Source organism: Melanotaenia boesemani, chromosome 4, assembly GCF_017639745.1.
Source record: "Melanotaenia boesemani isolate fMelBoe1 chromosome 4, fMelBoe1.pri, whole genome shotgun sequence".
Lineage (NCBI taxonomy): Eukaryota > Metazoa > Chordata > Actinopteri > Atheriniformes > Melanotaeniidae > Melanotaenia > Melanotaenia boesemani.
In genome coordinates, this window is record NC_055685.1 from 12,934,190 (window position 1) to 12,956,117 (window position 21,928).

Genomic DNA, 21,928 nt, shown 5'->3' on the forward strand with positions numbered 1-21,928 from the left:
TAACCTGCAAGATACACTATAATAACACACTATAATATAGCTTTAAACTTTTACAGGATCCTGCTCTTCAGTAATGATGCGCATCACAGTTTAACAAACTACCGCTGCTCCTCTGTTGTAGTTCAGGGAAACTTGACTAAAAAGTTTAAAAATGGAGTCTTAATTTAATTAGACAAATTAAACATCTGTCTTCATGAATTACACAATGTTTTCTAAGCTACTATTGCTTGTTTGAGATGATCGTTTTAAGATACTGATGCTGACAGAGACAGGCAAGCTTGGAAACAGCCGCTTACACAGAGTAGTCCAAAACAAAGCTGGGAAGTTGTTTTTAGGGGGCCTGCTGTTTGGTTGAAAAATGTAAAACAGTGTTATCTTCAGTTCTTTTTTTTTTTGTTTTTTTTAATCTTTACCTGTATTCAATCTTCTTGATATTTATGTTATTTTGTCCTCGATGGGGAATATGATGGGGAATATTAAAATTTGTAGATACACACTTTTTCAACATTTTCTTATAACAAATAACAATCAAGAAATAAAATTAATCTGATCAAAAATTTTTTTTCTTCTTTTTGCTCTCAAAGGCATTTTTATTGCTTTTATTTAGCCTTGCTGTGACTATTTAAACACACACACACACAAAAAAAAGAAAAAAAAAAACACTGAACACGCTTCTGTTCAGGTCTAGCTCAGGAATTCAACAGAACTGGAAAATTAAACAAGCATAAAAGAATTTTTTACATGTGATTTTTTTAAAGGCAAAACAACATATAAAGATCAATAAGTTGTTGCCTTTTTGACAACTAGCAGACAAGGTGAAATTATAACCTGCTATAATTAACTATCTGCAGACAGCTTTACAGGTTATATGTTAAAATTTTATATTTATAGGGTGATTGTGGATCATGTATTATTACACCATGTCATGTAAAACATGTGTATCTTCAGTGATGTGTGTTTTCAGATGAATGACAGTAAGAATGATTTATTGTATGTGTGACTGACACATGTCAGCTGTGTAATGCAGTGCGACTCAGTGTAGATGTGCGTTTGTCTTACAGCTGGTTGTGGTCATGTACAAAAGTGGATAGGGCTGCAGGCATCACATTTCCCCCAGTGCCGTTGTGCTATGTGAGATGGTGATACTGCCAAGCAGTGTACCTGTGTTAGAGTTTGTATGTGTGTGATAGCCTCAGGTCCTGTTCCAGAGCAGCAATTACACACACAGACAGAGGCAACCCACGACTTACAACTAGCGAAGCATTGAGAGCTTCTGACAGGATGTTAGACTTCAAGAATTTTCTGTGGTCTCGGCTGGCTTAAGAATGGAGATCAGAATTGAGTGATGCCCTGGATTTGGGCTCGGTTTATCTCAGCGACTGCTTTGCTGAATAATTGAACACTTGGCTTGTGACTGGCAAAAAATGAGGAGGGCAGCACTGATGGTTTGGCTCAGCCTTTTGGTGCAAGGTTAGTTTTGCATAATAGATCACTTTGATATCTATATGCACTAAGTGGTACAGGAGTTTGCTCCATAAAGCCAGGTCTGCTTTGTGTTTCACTGTTGGTTCACTTAATGTTTTATCTGTTTGTTTGTTGGTGATATGCAAGCTTTAATTGTGTTTTTTTATATCCACCCTGCTATTTCCTCTGGATCCTGCAGTGTCTCACTGTGCTCAGGGTCTTTATGCTCGCAAACTTCTGAATGATCTGATGGAGGATTACTCAAATGCTCTGAGACCTGTAGAGGACACAGACAGCGCCCTCAATGTCTCCCTGCAGATCACGCTGTCACAGATCAAAGATATGGTGAGTAGGAAATTCTCATGTATGTATGATTAGCACCACACACAGGTATGACCCTATGACTAAAACTTTAGGATATCCACTAGATTATGTAACACAGGATTGATTTCGACTAATGCTTGGCCACACAACTATGGGGGTATTTTCCTATGCACAGAAAATACTGCTGTGCAAATGAAAAATAATGAAAAGGAGAAAAACTTGACATCTAAGTTAACATCTTAACTTAGAACTTCTTAAGTAATATGCTTGAATAATATATTTAAGGGAGATTTATATATTAAAAAATATAAGCAGTAAAGATAAAGAATTATTTTCAGCACACCTTATAATCCCTATTTCTTGTAGCATGCATCAAAAGTACAGACTGAGAGTATCCCCACCGTTCTAAACACAGAACATACACAACGGTATTTTTATAGAACCTATTTTACCATGGTCTTCATCCTACTCAGACGTATTTCTAATCTTCAGATGCCATTATATGTTAATTTGATAATAAAGTTAAAGATGACAGATTTAATAGTAATACTATTTACAATACCAATGAACTTTCAAAGACACTCAACATCATAAGCTGTGTGAAAAGATGGCAGTGCTGATGTACTGTGGTTGAACTGTGGTTTATAGAATTGTTTGTACAGAAGTGTGTGCAAATTAAAATGGTGTTTTTTTTATGTCGATTGCAAACAAGCAGTTCTGTTTAATATATAATGTAATGTATATAAAATATATTATATAACCATAATGCAATTTACGTTGGGCTCTCAGGCCAGTGTATTTAGGGCCTTTTCTACAAACCTAAGCACAGTTTTTTTAGACCTACATTGTAGAAATTCCATGTTTTCAACTTGAGCTTTAAGTAAATTAAGCTGAATTAGCCAGGTTTGGATTTCTAAGAAGTTCCCTTTAGTTAAAACTGTACCATTTGAAGTAACAATTCGAACTAAGAAACAAAAATTAATATGTTATAATTTTTAAAACAATGTAATACAGGATATTCTGTTATTTTACAGAAAACAAGCAACTAAACAGATCCTATCAGCAAGCAAAGCAAATATTGGTATTTGCTAAAAACCAAACTTAGCAAGCTAAACTAACACTGGTTTTGTTAGGACTAAACTTAGCAAGCTAAACTAACATGGGTTTTTAATAAAAACTAAGCTTAGCAAGCTAAGTTAACATTGGTTTTGCTAAGCCAAACTTGGCAAGCTAAACTAATACTGGTTTTGCTAAAACTAAACTTGGCAAGCTAAGCTAACATTGGTTTTACTGAAACTAAACTTAGCAAACTAAGCAAATATTGGTTTGGCTAAAACTAAACTTAGAAAGCTAAACTAATGCCGGTTTGGCTAAAACTAAACTTTGCAAGCTAGGGTATCTTTAGTTTTACTAAAAAACTGAACTTAGCGAGTTAAGCTAACATTGATTTAGCTAAAACTAGACTCAATGTGATATGCTAAAATTGTTTTTTGCTAAAAACTAAACTCTGTGATGGACAGGTGACCTGTCTGGGGTGTGCCGTGCCTCTCACCTGTTAAATGCTGGGTTAGGCTCCAGCTCCTCCACAACCCTTAATGGACGAAGTTGTACGGAGAATGAATGAATGAATGAATGAATGAATGAATGGAAAACTAAACTTAACAAGCTAATCTAACATTGGCTTTGCTTAAACAAAACTTAGCAAGCTAGACTAAGATTGGTTTTACTAAAACCAGACTTACCAAGCTAAACTAACGCTGATCTAGCTTAGGGTGAACACAGGTCCTCTTTTACCCCGACATGTCCTCTTTTTAAGAGCTAAAAAATTCGCCTGCCTGGAATTTCAAAACTGGTCCAGGATTTTGATCTATCTCAACCTCAAATATAGTTCAGTTCAGTGCATGACATACAAAGCAGAGAGCTTTGTTAGCCCAAAGATAGGTTTCTCTTGTTCGCTTTGGTGTTTGTGTGTTTATATATATTCATTATGTCATTGCTTTATAAAGGGACAAACACTGAACAGAAAGACAGACAATTAACTCATCATTTTATTTAATCATTGACCCCCCCCCCCAAAAAAAAATATATATATATATATAAAAAGTTGTTTTATGTAGACAATATAAATTCAGTAAAAAGATCAGTGCAAAGTTGATCTCTTCATCATACTGCAGTTGCCTTGATTGTAGATACATTTGTATCTTTCTACCATATAGCGGGACCATAAACACTTCCAACTAGAATGTCACACTCAGTTATGTATTTATTATGATTTATGGGAGAGTTTGCTGTTGGTGATGTTGTGAGGCTGGTCTTAGTTTAGTGAAATTTTGCTCAGTTGATGTCCTCCAAGTACAGTACAGATCATTGTTCATGTACACCAGGCTCACCAACCATGACCCTAATGGCCTTCTGCGGGTTTTAGATATTTCCCCCTGCCAGCACACCTGATTCAAATTAAATGGCTCTCCCAAACAGCTTGGGAAGTTCCACATAAGCCTGTTAACGACATTGATTTGAGTCAGGTATGTTGCAGCAGGGAAACATCTAAAACCTGCAGGATGATAGTTCTTGAGGACCTGGGTTGCTGAGCCCTGGTGTACACTGTGAAATGGCAACAAATTTGTTGGAAATAGTTAAAGAAAGGTTAACTTACAGTTAACTTTCATCTCTTTTCATTACATTCAGGGATTCAGCCTTTTAAAAGTCTCTGTTGAGTCTCTCTGTAAATCTGTGTGTAGGATGAGCGGAACCAGGTGCTAACCACCTACCTGTGGATCAGACAGGTCTGGTTTGATGCCTACCTGAAGTGGGACAAGGAGGACTACGATGACTTAGAGATGATAAATATCCCGAGTGACCTGGTTTGGAAGCCGGACATTGTTCTCTACAACAAGTCAGTATGAAGAGACAGAATCTAAAGTGGGAATGACAAGTACTAAATGAGGATTGGATGAGAAAATATAAACTAACCAAAAAAGTAAAAGAGACAAAGAGGTGAAAGAGTGCATTCGGCTGAGCCTATGCATCACTAAACATGTATTATCTTCTTCATGTTTGTGTAGAGCAGATGAGGAGTCATCTGGCCCATCAAACACTAATGTGAAGCTGCGTTATAATGGAGAGATCGTCTGGGACTCTCCAGCCATCACAAAGAGCACATGTGTGGTGGATGTCTCCTACTTCCCTTTTGACTGGCAATCATGCAATCTTACCTTTGGCTCATGGACCTACAATGGCAACCAGGTGTGTATAAGGAAGAGGATGGAGATCTAGTAAGTAGACAACATTTACAAAACAGATACGGATCACACAACAGAACTTTCTTGTTTATTTTATGTTTTTTACATGAAACCATTTGTTTCGATCCTTTCTGATTATTCACATGTTTCTTTGTCACATGACTTTCACTGTGTTCAGGTGGACATTAGTTTGGGCATGGACAGTGGTGATCTATCTGACTTCGTAGAGAATGTGGAATGGGAATGTCACGGCATGCCAGCAGTTAGAAACGTCATGATGTACGGCTGCTGCTCAGACCCATACACAGAAATCACCTACACCCTGCTCCTGAAACGACGCTCCTCCTTCTACATCTTCAACTTGCTCCTGCCCTGCTTCCTCATCTCATTCCTGGCTCCACTGGGTTTCTACTTGCCAGCTGATTCTGGGGAGAAGGTTTCCCTGGGTGTCACGGTGCTGCTGGCGCTCACTGTGTTCCAGTTGTTGGTGGCTGAGAGCATGCCTCCGGCAGAGAGCATGCCCTACATAGGTTGGGATTATTCTTAGAATTCTTTTTGTCCCATTAATGAAATTTATAAACCACACAGATCAGTCTGATGATGTAATTTTCTTGATGAAAATACAGCAACAAATATTCAACTCTCTGACTTTACAGCAACTTTGACTAAAACTCTTAATCAGTGTATATATGATGGATAGATTTTTTTATTCATTTCCAAGGGGAAATTAAGTAAGTATATTTCCATGTTAGTGCAATTCTCTAATGGTATGCTCAAAAGGTCCCTTTCATTAAACAGATGTTTAATCTATTTTCAACCAGATAAATCATTTTATTTCCATTTTTTTACTCTTTCAGGCCACTCAATGAGTAAAAAGTCATCAAGCTTAGGTTTGGTGACTCTAGATGGTCAGTTCTTAGTAAACCCTCTGAATAATAAACCTCTAAATAATTTATTAAGTTAAACAGGATTGCTTTGACAAAAATATTTTACATTTCACAGCATGTAGATTTTCTTTAAACCTGTATCTATACAGGCAGTCCCAGTGAGACATGCAGTTTTATTTACAAGAGAGACCTGTTTACCTAACCCTACATTTTTGTAGCCTGCTGTGACTCTTTTATTCTTTTGTCTTTTAGTCTTGCAAGAAGCTTTTAGTTCAGTTGGGCTCTTGGGCAGTCTTACAGACCACTCTATTGAGGTCTACCTATAGATTTTATGTTAGTTTCAAGGTGAGTTTAAAATCATTTTCCTGTTTTTGATAAAAACCTCCAGGGATGTTTGATTTACCCAGATAGCAATACCTTAAGTTCTCTCAGAGAGATTTTATTTTTATTGGTTTTCTAAATCTCAACTTGACTGCTTTGTTTTTGCATTCAAGCAGTTGCTTTATAATTGACCCCCAATTGTATTAATTCATTTTGTTTGACACACACACTTTATTTTGTTCAGCACTGTAATTGGAAGTCTTTCCCAAATACCATCACACAACACAATAGGCAAAGTACACTCATTTTTTAAGGATTGATTTTCACAGAAAAGTTGCAGAGTTTTCTTATTGTTCACTTTGGACATGAAATATTTCTTATTAGAAGTCTCAAATTAAATTATATCCATTTATGATTTCAATTACATCTTTTAATTTTTTTGTTAAGAAACTATAATGTTTCAGCAAACAGACTGGATATCAGTTGCTCACTGAAAGTAGAACATCTTAAATATAACGACAAACTGAGAAATACTTGGCTATTTTATAGCCTTTTTCTGCTTTGTGGACACTATTTCCATTTTCAGAGTGCTGGGCAGCTGCTTAGTGGAGCATTATTTATAACACTTTAAAATTTGGATCACCTGGCCTCTCCTGATTATGTCAGCACTAACCAAGAGGTGAAATGGTGCATGGTGCTACTTTTCCTTCCTTTACTCACTCTAAAATTGTATAAAGGAAAGTAATGCACTAATAAAAAATCTTTCAAAATAATACATTGTCAAACTTTAGGGCTTTTAGAGATCAGCTCATCTTTTACTCACTTAACCGATAAATTCCTGGGGTTTGATTAAACTCTTGCAACCCAATTGTAAATGTGTAATTTTGTATTGTAGAAATTAGAGCTGTTTTGTGAGCATACACTCCGTAAATAACTAATATTCTTCTCCTGCAGGGAAGTACTACATAGCCACCATGACTATGATTACAGCCTCAACGTCCCTCACCATCTTCATCATGAACATTCACTTCTGCGGTGCTGAGGCCAAACCAGTCCCTCACTGGGCGAAGGTGCTCATCATTGACTACATGTCGAAAATTTTTTTTGTCTATGAAGTGGGGGAGAATTGTATGACACCAGAAAGTGAGAGGACCCCGCTGTACCCAGAGGAACCTATGAGCGATAAGGGCTGCTACCCTGATGACCGTTTCCATGATGGATTCTACAGTCATGATGACCCGTACAAGCATGGCAATGGCCACAGTGTGCATCATAACAAGCATCAGAAAAGCCAAGCAAATGGCAGCGCCAATGGAAAGCATCACCATTACAGCAACCATAACAATCACACTTCCAGGCTGGAGAGGGGTGAGACAAAGCGAGAGCCCACAAAGCGTTACCACAACATCAGGAGGGACGAACTGGATTATCAGGCCCCTTCACACCCACAAAATCTCCAGCATCTGAATGGTGGACTTAAGGAGCAGATTCTCTACCCGTCTGAGAGATATCAGATCCCATCCTGCCCTTGCTGCTGCCCCTGCCTCCAACACAAGCAGGTGACATCACACTCTGCTTCCTTAACTGATCGGTTTACTCTCCTTTGTTTCTAGAATTGCCTTCTTTAATTCATCTGTCCACTTTCAGGTGGTGAAGAACATCCAGTACATTGCCAACTGCTTCCGTGAGCAGAGAGCGACATGTGTCAAGGTAGCGGAATGGAAGAAGGTTGCCAAGGTGATGGATAGATTTTTCATGTGGATCTTCTTCGTCATGGTCTTTCTCATGAGCATCCTTATCATCGCCAAGGCATCTTGACAGCTTCCTCGTCATTTTTTTATCATTAACCCTTCAGCATTGCCGCATATCAGTGTTACTCAGATGCAGATGTTTATGCTTTAACACAAACATCACACAGTCCGGTTTTTTATGCTAGAAAGTTGCATTTCATGTGTGTATGAAAGTGTTTGTCTGGATTCATGGCTTTGTGTTTTTTTTTTTCTCTCTTTCTTTTTTCTTTTTTTCTTTATTTATTTTTGTTACTCTGATAACCAGAGAACACAGTTCATCCATTTAAACACACACTCATGGAGGAACTCCATGAGTTAGTTAATGTCAGGTGTGCTTCCATGTGTCAAGGAGCATTAGAAAGGTAAGACAATCTAGGCCTTGCCTTGAACATGCATGGACTCTCCATTATTGATGAGCTAACAGCCATTCAGCTATAGGCATTGTGTTTCTGACATTGCGATTTAAGCAACCAGATGATGTTTTCCAGTTTGCTGCAGTGCAACAGGAAAACATCTAAAAATGACCTGAAATACTATTAAGCAAACATATATGACAAAGGCCACTGACATACTCTGACATATACAGTTTTTGTTGGAAAACTGAAGACAAAGTGCGTAAGAGTAAGAAAAGTCATCAATACCTGAACATGAGACTTTTAAAAGTAAGGCTGGGTGTTTACATTTTTATGCTTTTAAAAAAAGAATTAATTTCCAACACTATACTCAGATCTTAAACTTAAAGCCTGTTGAGGCAAAAAGTTACTCTGTCAAGGATGAGGAGTCTGTTCTGAAGTGAAAAATAATTACAAGTTTATTGAACACAGGACTAAAATATAAAGAATAGAATTGCAATTCGAGACACTGTTCAGAGGTCTGACAGCACAGACATCTGAAGAGAATCTGATAAGAAACATACATGCAGCATCTTTTAAGCAGAATGATCAGTCACAACACATCATGAAATACAAACAAAGAGATTGTCTGTTACTCACACAGGATTAGATACTTCAGCAAACCTAATGAGTTTTTGAAATTTTTTGACGCACATAAACAACCCTAGTGACATTAAGACAGGATGCCCTGCTGGGTCATCCTGGAGCGTCTGGCTGGTATCAGATAAGTCACACAGGTCAGAGCGAACTGTTCTAACAAATCAACAGGCTACTCAGTATTAAACTCAATTACCAAGAACTTAAACAATCTGTTTACCCTGAGAGTGATCAGTAGACACAATATAATAAAGGGAATAATATGAAATTTCCCCAACAAGCCTATTTCCTAAGATTGAAGGGTGGATTTGGAAATCATGTTGCTTTTGTTTAACTTACATTGCGGATAAATGGTTCAATCAAAAATAAACCTTTGAAATTGTGTTATTAAAATGGTTCAGCTTCCTCTCTGGCGTTTTTTGTTATGGGTTAAATCCGATTTGTTTGACACAAGGTATGCATGTGTTTTGCAAAACTGTCCATTTCTGTTGTTATAGCCACAGGAATATTTAAACATAATCACTGGAGTTATATAACACTCATGCACGTGTCTCAAACAAAGCTCAACAAACAGCTTAGAGACTGCAGAGGGCAGACGAGCAATAATGCTGAACCGTGGACATTTTAATTCTGGCAATAGCCTCTAGAGGGCAGAAGAGGATTCAGTTACTTATTTGCAAAAGAGTTTGCATAACTAGATGCACATGTGAGTGTGTCTATCTACAATTATCCCAAATAATAGATCAAATCTGTGAATTATTATCACCACATTTTGTTAATTGTCTTTTAGGTGGAGGAGTCAAAAGAATTGGCACTGAAAGACTTAAAACTTTACTTTTACAATCTTCTCTGCATAAAGAATGATGCAGAAATGAGACACTTTTTTCCCCCACAAATGACTTGCGCTCAACTCCAACAATGACTCTGAGGGCTAAACAGGAGCCTAATGAAATGGAATAACTGATTAAACAGAAAGGACTGCAACAGTAATGCAATTAAACACTGTAAGGCTCACACAATCATTTCTAATGTAAGAAGCAGACAAACTGAATATTTTAGGCTCAAGCTGGAGTTCATTATTATTTCTATAAATAAGTGTCCCCATTTCAGACTCCAAGAACACACATCCTGCTAGATTCACTGAAGGTTTTTCATTAGGTGGATCTTCAAGAATTAGAAGATAGAGGTTATCACTGTAAAGTTTACTTTTCTGATAGCCTTGTCTATTTGATGGCACCCCTGTACTGACATCAGGATGTGTCAGCACATCATGATAAATGCTGTCAATACCCTGTCTGACTAATCATCAAGCCGACTTTTGCTTCCATCTAGTGGAGCTTGTAAACCAAACTCAACAAAAGACCATAAAAACCAGAGTTTGGCAGCTGAAATATAGAAGAATTTGATTTAGAGTTTGGACCAACGACATCTGTGTATCTGCATATAAAAATAAACAAAACGTAAGAAAATTTATGTTTGGTGGATTATTTTATTGTTTTAACACTAACTCTTAGCAATAACGCTTATCCAGTTAGAAAGCCTGTTTATTCTTCTTTTAAATGGTGCCACATTAGCAAGGAAAGATGCATTTGTGGGATGAGCAGCAGAGTTGAGGATGTGGTTTTTGCCCATGAAAAAGCTGCCAAATCTTCTGTGTTAACTTTATGCTGAGCGCTGCACCTATAGAGTTACAGCTTTTGTTGGACGTAGTATAAAGATATGGGCTGGTGTCTCCTTCACTGGAAAAACAAGGCTTGTATTAATTATAATAATTATTATAATTTATTATGTTAAGGCAATATTAATGCAGAGATATATTGAGATTCTACAACCAGTGGCAATCCCATCTCTCCATAGCCTGGAAATGAACTCTGTTCTCCAAGATGGCCCCCCCTAACCCCCACAGAGCCAAGCTGTTGTGGCTGTGGGTGGTTCTTCCAGATGCTTTTGTTAACTTAATAAATTGTTAAATTGTTTTTGTGTCTCGTTTCTTTAGACTTAATAGCAGAATAAGAAAATTTGGCAACTTTTTTATGTCTGCAACTCTTACCCTCAACTCTGCTGTTCATCCCAAAATCAAAAGACTTTCCAACAGTTTACAATTTATAGTCAGGAAGCATTGTTACAAAAAGAAATATTACACGAAAAACAACATTCTTTTTAAAGATTCATCTCCAGCCTTTTTTGTGTTTTTTTCATACCTGTCAAAATGTTTGCATCTTGATCTTATTCATTATGATCATATTTTTTTCTCCAGTCTACCTGAACCCACCAGTGACAGAAAAGTGAATGCCGCTCCTTTATGATAACTACTCAGCTTACTTTTAGAATAAAAGGTACAACAATCACTGTTGGACTTTGATCACAACTTACACACAAACTCTTATTACACATTGATGAGAAGATTTTTGGAACCTGACCTCTTGCTGGTGTCCTCAGTAATCAGCTGTGTTGATTGATTCAGAGACAGACTATTGGACCACACTTTTTCCAGTCAGATATTCAATCCCCGCTGATGGTGGCGGGTAGAGTTCAGAGGGGCTTTTGCATGTCATCGGGTCCGACACACCCACAACAACAGCATCTATAAGTTGCTCATTGGCTCCTAATGTGGAAGAAAATGAACAGAAACAAGATGTCATCCATTACTAAGCAGCTTTCTTCCATCAGTTTTGCAGGTAAGACTACATCTGAATTTCTTTATTTCTTCCTTCTTTTCTGCTATTATTTTGACATCTTTGTCCCCCTTACTTTAGTGTCCCCAGGCAGGAGGACATCTGCCTCCTCTTCCACTATCATCAGACTGGTTTTACTAGGGAAGACTGGCAGCGGAAAAAGCTCAACTGCCAACTCCATCTTGGGCCGTAAGGTCTTGGATGTGAAGGTCAGCAGTGCCTCAACCACCCAGCGTTGCCGCAGAGTCAGTGGAGAATTTCGTGGGCGACAGCTGCTGATTCTGGACACTACCGGGGTGCTGGATGCTCACCAGACACCACAGGAAGTGCAGAGGGAACTGAGGAAGAGTGTTAGCCTCCTCTTCCCTGGGCCACACGCTTTCCTCATTGTTATTCAGATTGGGAGGTTCACCCAGGATGAGAGGGAGGCAGTGTCCCAGATCAAACAGGCAATGGGCCTGCAAGCTTTGAGCTTCTCTGTGGTGGTTTTTACTCATGGAGATCGACTAGAAGAGGGGACATCTGTGAAGCAATGTCTGATAGATGAGTGCAGTGATCTCGCTGAGCTGGTGGCCAAATGTGGTGGAAGGTACTGTGTCTTTGACAACCAAAGCTCCAAGAACAAAGAGCAGGTGTCTGAGCTGCTTGCCTTGGTGAATGGCATGATGCAGGACAACAGAGAGAGCTACTACACCAGCAAAATGCTCCAGAGAGCAGAGCAGGACCTGGCTCATCAGCTGCAGGAGGAGAGGAGGATGCTGACTGAGAAGGATGAGCTACTTAAAAAGAAGCAGGAGGAAGCTGTGAAAGAGTGGTATGAAAAAAAGCTGGAGATGATTCAACAGAAAAGCAGGATGGAGCTGGAGGAGCTGAAGAAAAATCGAGAGCTTGAGAAGGAGAAGGAGGAAGAGCTGGCAAAAGATCGGGAGGAGGCCTTTAGGCGAGAGATGGGGGAGAGGAAGGCGCAAGAAATGGTGAGATTGATGGAGAAGGAAAGGAAGAAGAGAGAAGCGCTACAGGAGAAACTTGACAAAGTTACTAAAATGTTGGAGGAGCAGGTTGTGCGGGAAGATAAAATGAGACGATCAATGGAGGAGAAGATCCAAAAGGAGAAAGAGGAAAGTGAAAGAAAAGAGAGAGAGATGGAACTCCAGCAGATCCAAATGGAGCAGGCCATAAGGCAGAGAGAGGAAATGGAGAGAGATGCTTTGCAGAAAGAGTTTGAGAAACTCATCCAGAGTCTGGAGGAGTTGAGCCGGAAGGAGGAGGAGAAGAAAAAGCAAATGGAGAGCACGCTCAGACGAGAGAGGGAGGAGAATCAGAGAGAAATGGAGATACAGCTGGAGCAGCTCAGAGCAGAGAAACGGCGAACTGAGACCCTTAAACAGGAGTTAAAACTCTTAAAAATCAAGGTTGAGCAACAAAAAGTGAGTGAAGAAAACCTCAGGAGACTTCTGGAGGACAGCCTGCATAAGGAAATCTCCATGTTGAAGAAACTTTGTGGAAAGAAGTGTGTGGAGATGATAGGGAAGATATCCACAGAAAAGCACTGGATGGTGACAAATGTTACTGGATATGTGCAAGAGATGGGTCTGTTGGGGCTAAATGTAGCTCTAGAAAAGTTTGGAGCTTCATGTTGTATCCAATAACAGCTCAAACGTCTGAATTTAAGTTATTATAACTGTCTTTATGCATTATTTTGCCGTATAGGTTGGCAATTGTTAGTTTTTCTGGAATGTGATGATAAGGTATAAAAAGCTTTGTGTTTAAATTGTTTCTTTTTTTTTTTTTTTGCATTAACAATTAACTCAGAGTTAAGAAAAGACAGGAAATTAATGACCCTGTGAAAGCAATTTCATTCCAACAAATGGATGTAATTCCTGTGTGTGTCCTAAATCAGCAAATGCACAAACTCTGAAAAATGATGGAGATAATCTGATTATTAACTCCCGCCCTCTGCCCTAGACTGCTGTCTCTGTCTCCATCATCTAAATCTGTACTCAAACAAAACCCTGTTGCCATTAATAAAGAGCAAATATAGCTTTTCAGCTCTGTTTCAGTGTTCCTTACCAATGCTGTGACCTCAGCTGTGCCATCTGGTTGTGTTCCCAGCCAAAAAGTCTGCTTTTATCAACTGCATCATAAATGGGTTTGAGTGTGTCTTTGATTGTGTTTGTCTTTGAGGACGCCTGCCTTGCTCATGTTGTGAGGACAAAATATTAATCTGTTAATAACAATCATGACCACTTGCCTCTCTTTGTTTGAGAACAATACAAAAGTTTCTTATATCATAAATGATACATTTTAAGAGACATTGGCCATGTTAGAAGCAAAGAGGCTGACAGGTCATAAGTGCTTTTCAAGATATATATATATAGATCTACAATTAATAAACATGAATGAATGAATGAATAAATGAATGAATGAATGAATGAATCCCTTTATAGGGAGATAATAGAAGGAAAACAAATCTGAACTAGATACCACCATGAATCTTCCCCATGTTGTTTACTTAAATTAGAGTAATCAAGTACAATTTTACATTAAATCACAGTCATTTGTTTAAACATGTAACAATATGAATAAACACTAAAATGCATTTTTTATGTTATCTGCAACAATTCTGAGCCACAACGTCCATTTGCTCTGCATGGCAAACTAATAAGATACTATATGTTAATTGGTGCTCTTTAATGCTGCTATTTGCTTATTCAGTGAGAATAAAACAGATGATTCCCACCTTCTGCTTAGTCTTAAAAACAATTCCTTTAAACCTGCAGTAAGAGATTTCTTTTTGTCCACTTCTTTTCAGGGAAACAAGTTATGTACTATAACATTGTCTTTAAAGTTTTAATGACAAACATGTTAGAATACAGAGATAGCAATGCTAAATAAGGAATACTTGAATATTTGTGACACATTCACTTTCTCTTTGCTGTGTTTTTATCTTGATTCCAACTCCTGAGAGAAAAATAAATCTGTAGCTACTCTTTGTGTAACAGTTCTCACCAGCTAGTCATTAACTATGTCTGTGTGTCATTGGGGGCTGATTGTGAATAGTGGGTTTTTAGATTCAGAGCAAATGTCAAAAATACAAATAAGAAATTTTAAAAAAGTTTCAGTACCAAGTAATGTAACATTGTAACAAGTCTATTAATTCTGTAGCTTTAAAGGTCCATCTGATGTGAGACTGGCAAAATAGAAAAGAAGGCTCCAAGGAAAAATGTTAAAAGAAAGGAGAAACAACAAATCCGGTTCATGTTCGCGTGGATATTTGAAATTTCAAAAAATCCAAAGTGAAAACTAGACTGAAAAAGATCCTGCTGGAATCAGATCTTTTTGTGTTATGATACGTTTTTGTAAAGCCTGTAGGTTTTTTTGTTTTCTTTCATTCAGAAATATTGTGGTTTTTAAGTCTCTGAGTGTCATATTAACAACGTTACCTGGAGTCTGATTTAATGGCTGTTTCACTTCTGACAACAAGAAGTGCTTGACAGCAGCCATGAGGAAGTAACAAACTCACACACAAACTCCATTAACCTTTTGAGCTTTGTGTCATTGATTAGACACAGTTAGAGCTTTTATTTGATTATCGTTAAACAAAATATAATCTGCACTGACATAATGTTAAGGTTATGGACGAGGTTGAAGAATTTTGGCCATGTTTCATGCAAGCTCACCAGGTTTAGGAGAACACATGGACTGGTTTGAATGAACAGGCCTCCTCTAAGATGCCCATTTCAACAGGTTTGATAAACATAAACATGTATAAATTAGTTTTAACTACAGAAAAACACTGAAAATAAAATGTATGGTTAAAAGAATTTGCAGTTAAGTAATTTTTGTAATTTGTTATCAGTGTCCTGATCAGTGGGCATAAGACACAGGTCTCGCTGTGCTGGTATGATCTCTGGCATTACCTTTCCAGATATAAACAGTTAGTCTGGCTGGTTACCTCTGCCAAAGCGGAGTTTTTTTCCTGCGATGTTGGCTTTCTTATTTGTTTGTTAGCAACATAACTCTAAAAGTGACGGATGGATTTTGATTACATTTTCCGGAAATCTCAGACATGGACTAAGGAACAAGTGATTAGATTTTGGGGGTGATCGCCAACTGCCTACATCCAGGAAGTTTTTAAAGGATCTTTCACATTTGGGTCTTTTGCTGGTAAAAACAAAAGGTTAGTAAAGTATAACATGTTGGATTTTCAGATCAATCCTCTTAGATTTCTCTTAGATTTTTGCAAAGTTTCCTTTAAATATCTGAACAGTTGTGTTGTGGTTGGCTGCCATAAACATAGTTGTTCTACAGACAACAAGAGATCGTTCCTCAAACTACTGAAAAGACACGAAAGCTCAGAAAAATGTGATAACTGGTTAACGGCTAGCGTGTCAATGCTGATGTTAGCGAATCCTTCAAAATATTTGACAGTTTGCTCAGATCATTTTGTAACCGGTGAGTAAAACATTAATTATGGTTTTGCTATTTGAAACTTATGACTGTTTTTATATAGACACCAAAAATCCAATGAAATGCCTGGTTACAGTAACAATGACAAACACCTGTTGGTGTGAAGTTTTTAATGTTTCTTGTCAGCAGCTCCTTCACAATGTGACGGGGGATAGACATATGGTCATTCGTTCCGTCCTAGGACCACTAGCTTCGCCTCATATCTTTTTCTGGCCTTGACATTGAGGGTATCAATAAAACTGTATTGATAACCTGTATTGATACATTTGATACATATTGATACATTTACTTTTCAAACATTAACCGAGAACAAGTTTCACACTTCGACAAGCACGCTGGTTTGATGTGGGGTTTTTTTTTCGCCGGAAAGCTGTTCATGGTAACGGACCACCAGGTTGTGATGTAGGCTGTCACCTCCCTGTGGGGAGATGGGGATAATTTTACCTTTGTCATGCCTGCATCCTCCTCCACTAGTGCACTCCTCTTCCCTTACATACTGATCACCAGTTCGGACACTACACTTCCCAGGATTCCTCTGCTTCATCACCCTCATGAGCAACACTTGTCCACCCTTCCATATAACCTTCCCCCCAATAGTGGATACTGTCATTGAAATGGGATGACCTAGTCCTATTACAAGGTCCTATTACAAGGTATAAAAAACAGAACTGGCCATTGTGGAGAGTTCAGCTGTTTTTATGTGGAGAACAGTTCAGCTTCTCAATCAGGATAAACAAATGTTTGCCAATGTCCTTGATGCAAAGTGCTCATGAATGTTTGTCATTTCTAGCATTCTTTGAATGTCAAACAAGTTTGGTTTAGCGGCATAATGCCGGCCTGGCTCCACACAAAAAAAAGAAGTACATGAGCATTACAAAATTGCAGAAAGTATCTGAAGGCTGAGTGAGTAAGCATCACTCTTTGCACATCTGAGTCTACAATCCATGTGATGGTGCTATCAACATGATTTGCCTCTCCAGTCAGTGCTCAGCTGCAGCGTGTTGTACTGTTTGTGTTTGCATCCCTGTCATTGGCTGTTTGGAGGACAGACATCTTGTAGAACATTATGATCTGCACTGCTACTGAGGGGGGTTTAAAAATGTCCACTGGTTGACAAGAAAAAAACGCTTGATGAAGAGAAGACCATGGCAGAGGGGAGAAAAGGCTTTCTGCACACCACTGTGCACTGACATATTGCATGATGTTCAGATTCAGATTTGCAAATAGCTTTATGGGTATTTTTAGGCACTTTATATATCAGTAAGTTGAAAGGATATTAAAATAGTAAAATAAGATTTATTTAATTTCAATTGGATGACAGAAAAACAAGCTGTTTCTTCATATGAAGACATAATAAATAAAAACTAATAACGTGGACAGAAAAAGTTGCAGTAAAGGATTTGTGAAGGCATACAAATATTTGGGCAGCTGTTTCAAACTTGTGTCACAAAATGAAGACGTATATACTTCAAGCAAGATTACTGTTAATTTTTTCTACAGAGTTGAGTCAATTTTTGCTTTTAGCAGCTAAATATTCCACGTGCCACTTTCTGCAACTTAAAAATATGTTTCTGACTTGTTTTGATGGCATAAGGACTTTTATTATTATTATACATTATTATGTACAACTCTGCAGCCATTGTTGACCAGCAGCATCCCAAGGCTGAGAAATGTCACAACTTTTGTTTCCAGGATGCTGCTTCATGTTACAGCTGAGTTTTAAAACACACCAGCAAAATTAATACACTGGCTGTTTTGAACGTGCACCATGGCTGATTAATCAAACTAACAGAAGAGGACATTATTGGAAAAAGTGAGGAAAAGAAAAAGAGCAAGGGTCAACATCAGTAAGAGCTAAGATTGAAGATGGATGGTGAATTAAATGTAGTTAGAGGACTCCTCACTGAGAAGATCTTTCAAAGTTCAGTAGTCCCACTTTAAGTTCAAAACATGATCAGACCACCCCTGTGCTTAACAACTGGACAATTAAAAAGTTCTATTTCCTATTTTGTCTATTTATAGATTGATTTCCCAAACCAGTCTTGTTTTTTTATTTGCAAAAGTGAACTAACAATACTGAACTGTAGAAAAATGTGCTACTCTACTTAAAAAAAACCCAAACAATCAAATAAAAACATGAGTCTTTTGCAGCTAAAAGAAGGATGCAGAGTTTTTGGAAAGCTTGAAATGGGCATCAGCTGGTCTTTCCTAATGATGTCTGTGAGCAAAAGCTAAATAAAGGTCTGAGATCTTGATATAAATTATCTGAGAGCTAAAATCTCTGGTGCCCGATATTTTCCCTCAGTGTTGCTGTCCTATTTTCCACTCCAAAAATGTACAGTACAGAAAATTCTCAAAATGTTTTGTTTTAATGCATATTAATCTTTAACTCTATGTCTTGAAAATTCATGTGTATATATGTTTGTGAATATTCTGTTTTGTTGCACATTGTCATCAAAAATACATTAAAAGACAAATAGGAGTAAACATCATGTCTTGAATGTTTTATAAAGCAACAACGGGTGCAATTTTCGTACTTAGTCCAGTTAAACAGGTCAAACCATGTTCCATCGCTTTGAATTAGCCAGAACTGTTTAATACGTCTGCAGGACACGTGGTTGGAGAACCTAAACTGAAGACGAGTGCCCAACAAATGTGCTTACATTGAGAGAGAGAGGGTGAAAAAAAGGGTCTGTAACTCATGTTTCCTCAGGTGATCAACTTTTCTCAGCACTGCTGAGATGTCGGCAGTCAGGTGGTGGTGCCTGCGCTCCTCAGTAAATCTGCTGTGCGCTCAGAGCGGCACCACAGATCCGTCTGACCTGAGCAGGACGCGCTAGCTCCACTGTGAGTCAGCTTGAGAGTGAGATTCCTCATCTATTAACGGGACGGATTATCGTCCGTTCAGTCTGACATGTGGCGCAGATTTCGGCAATGAATAACACGACCAGCTCAGCTCTGGTAGGAGCTGGCGGCCACGAAGAGCTACCGGCGCACAGAGCTTTAACGGGCTGCGTCCTGGCGCTGCTCATCATTTGGACGCTTTTAGGTAACTTCACAGTGTGCGCAGCTGTCTATCGATACCGCCACCTGCGCGCTAAAGTGACAAACATTTTTATCGTGTCACTGGCTCTGTCGGATCTCCTGGTCGCCGTGCTGGTGATGCCGTGGAAAGCTGTGGCTGAAGTTGCAGGGTTTTGGCCGTTCGGAGGATTCTGTAAGACTTGGCTGGCCTGCGACATCATGTGCTCCACGGCCTCCATCCTCAACCTGTGCGTCATTAGTGTGGACCGATACTGGGCTATCTCTAGTCCGTTCCGCTACGAGAGGAGTATGAACAAGAAGGTAGCCTTCGTTATGATCGGAGTGACCTGGACCGTGTCCATAGTGATCTCCTTTGTTCCCGTGCAGCTGGATTGGCACCGGGTGGAGATCAGTGACCTGGCCGGGCAGGATTTAACGCATCGTGATGACAGTATTGATGGGAGCTGTGATTCCAGTCTCAGCCGCACCTACGCCATATCCTCCTCACTCATCAGCTTCTACATCCCCGTTGTTATTATGATTGTCACATACACCCGCATCTACCGGATAGCCCAGATGCAGATCCGGGTGATATCCTCCTTGGAGCGAGCGGCGGAGCACGCGCAGAGTTGCCGCTCACACGTACCCGAATTATATCCTCGCATGTGCACTGAAATAGGTGCCAACCCCTATCAGTCTCACATTGGTGTTCACCCGGAGTGCTCCCATCGCGAGCTCAAAGTGTCCATAAGAAAAGAGACAAAAGTGCTCAAAACGTTGAGCATCATAATGGGTGTTTTCGTCTGCTGCTGGTTGCCATTCTTTATCCTAAACTGCGCTCTGCCTTTCTGTCCCGGACCGGGGGCCCCGGGATCACAACGTGGCCCTTACTGCGTCAGCGAAAAAACTTTTGATGTCTTTGTGTGGATCGGCTGGAGCAACTCGTCTCTTAACCCGGTTATCTACGCATTTAACGCGGACTTCAGGGACGCCTTCTTGCGCCTGTTGCGCTGCCGCGACCGGGGTTTCTTGGCCGCGGTTAGCGCAGCGGTGGAAACGATAATGGCGAGCAACGAGACGGGAAACCCGAAGCGGGACAGCCCACAGAAAGCGAAGATGAGTGTCTCCACAAATGCCAGGAGTAGTCAGGACAGCGGGAACACCACGGTGACTGTCTTTTATCACAAAAGGGCAACGTCGGATCAAGTGTCAGACACTGAGGAAAGACGCGACAAAGACAGACTGACGCAGATACCCATATAAACAGCATCACTTACACAGTATTGGACATACTGCGTTTCTTTGTATTATTTTGCTTTAACAAACACTAAACTCTTAGTCCAGGATGACTTTCATGCATTCATTTTCTATATGTATTCCAATTCAGAGTTGCGGGGAAGCTGGAGCCTAAGAGGCAGGTCGCCGGTCCATCGCAGGACCTCCAGGATGACACTGAACCTTAAACCTGAATGCTTTAGAAAATTAAAGTGAGTGTTGTCTTTCTCACGGTAGTCTAACACAGGGTGACATCATCTAAATTTAAACTTTTTGGTTAGTCACCTAGTCACACAATCAAATAATACTTTTTCTTATAAGAAAAAGTATTATGTGACACTAAATAGTGTTTTTGTAGTTAGGATGGACTGTTTTAATGTTTTTGTGTTAAAAGTGATATATAATTGTTTGGCTTCTATAACTTTTGAAACATTAGCTGTCCCAAATGTCCTAGATGAGCAGTGTTTAGATAAAGTGGGCCACCAGATCAGTTAAAATGAGCCACACAAACTGCAAAGCAAAACACTAGATTTTTTGATAAAATAACACACACATAACACAGTATAATATTTCATTAAATATATGAAATATTTAATGAATATTTATAACCCCAAATCCCCCAAATTTGGATCCGGTGTAAAATGTAAATAAAAAGAGAATGCAATGATTTTCAAAGTAGACAAACTCACAGTTAGATGTTAAAATTAGGACATTTTACCATGTCATGGAAAACATCACTTTGTTTGAAATGATGTTATAAATAAAGTTACTAATATGGCAGTAAAAACAGTTGAAACAGCAGCACAAAAAAAAAAAACTAATGCTAAAATACGCACAATCATCGGCTTGCATAATTAAAAGAGAAAAAGTAACAAATATACAATGTATGTCATGACATATTCATATGTTCACATATGAATGATTTTTAATGAGACAAACTATCAAACTTCAACTCTGAAGGTGGCTCATTTTAGCTGAAATACTCAGTTTACTACAGTTAAGATAGGCTGAGTCTTATAGGCTGCACAGCGTGGTTAGCACCGCAGCCTCGCAGCAAGGTCACTGCTTTGAACCTTGGCTGGGGAGGGCTTCGAATGGTAGCCTTTCTGTGTGAAGTTTGCATGTTTTCCCTATGTGTATGTGGGTTTTCTCCGGGTATTTCAGCGTATTCCTCTCATCCAAAGACATTTATGTTTGGTTAAATGGTCACTCTAAATTTTCACTATGTTTCAGTGTGGGCGTGAGTGGTTGTCTGTTGTGATAGAAAATGAATGAATGAATGAATGAATGAATGAATGAATGAATGAATGAATGAAAAAGCTTGTTAAAGTGATTTATCAACCTTATAATTTTCAAGAAGTATCTCACAGTTCTCCTCAGCAGGCTGAATGTGAAAATATTGTCCCACCCACAAGGAAAACCATACATCAGTCAAATCGTTTACTGTAGATACAGCAACATAAGTAA

General features: G+C 38.9%; 2 protein-coding genes across 2 annotated transcripts; both read left to right on the forward strand.

The window, feature by feature from the left end:
- The first annotated feature begins 1,424 nt into the window (after nt 1-1,424).
- On the forward strand, nt 1,425-8,209 carry chrna9a (cholinergic receptor, nicotinic, alpha 9a). The gene is made up of 7 exons (XM_041983450.1): nt 1,425-1,470; nt 1,664-1,809; nt 4,530-4,684; nt 4,854-5,034; nt 5,209-5,560; nt 7,193-7,797; nt 7,886-8,209. Exons 1-7 carry the CDS (start codon nt 1,425-1,427, stop codon nt 8,054-8,056), a joined length of 1,656 nt encoding a protein of 551 aa, XP_041839384.1. The 3' UTR covers nt 8,057-8,209.
- Nucleotides 8,210-19,066: 10,857 nt separating this feature from the next.
- On the forward strand, nt 19,067-20,979 carry LOC121638582 (D(1) dopamine receptor-like). The gene is made up of 2 exons (XM_041983441.1): nt 19,067-19,828; nt 19,883-20,979. Exons 1-2 carry the CDS (start codon nt 19,097-19,099, stop codon nt 20,447-20,449), a joined length of 1,299 nt encoding a protein of 432 aa, XP_041839375.1. The 5' UTR covers nt 19,067-19,096; the 3' UTR covers nt 20,450-20,979.
- The last annotated feature ends 949 nt before the right edge of the window (nt 20,980-21,928 follow it).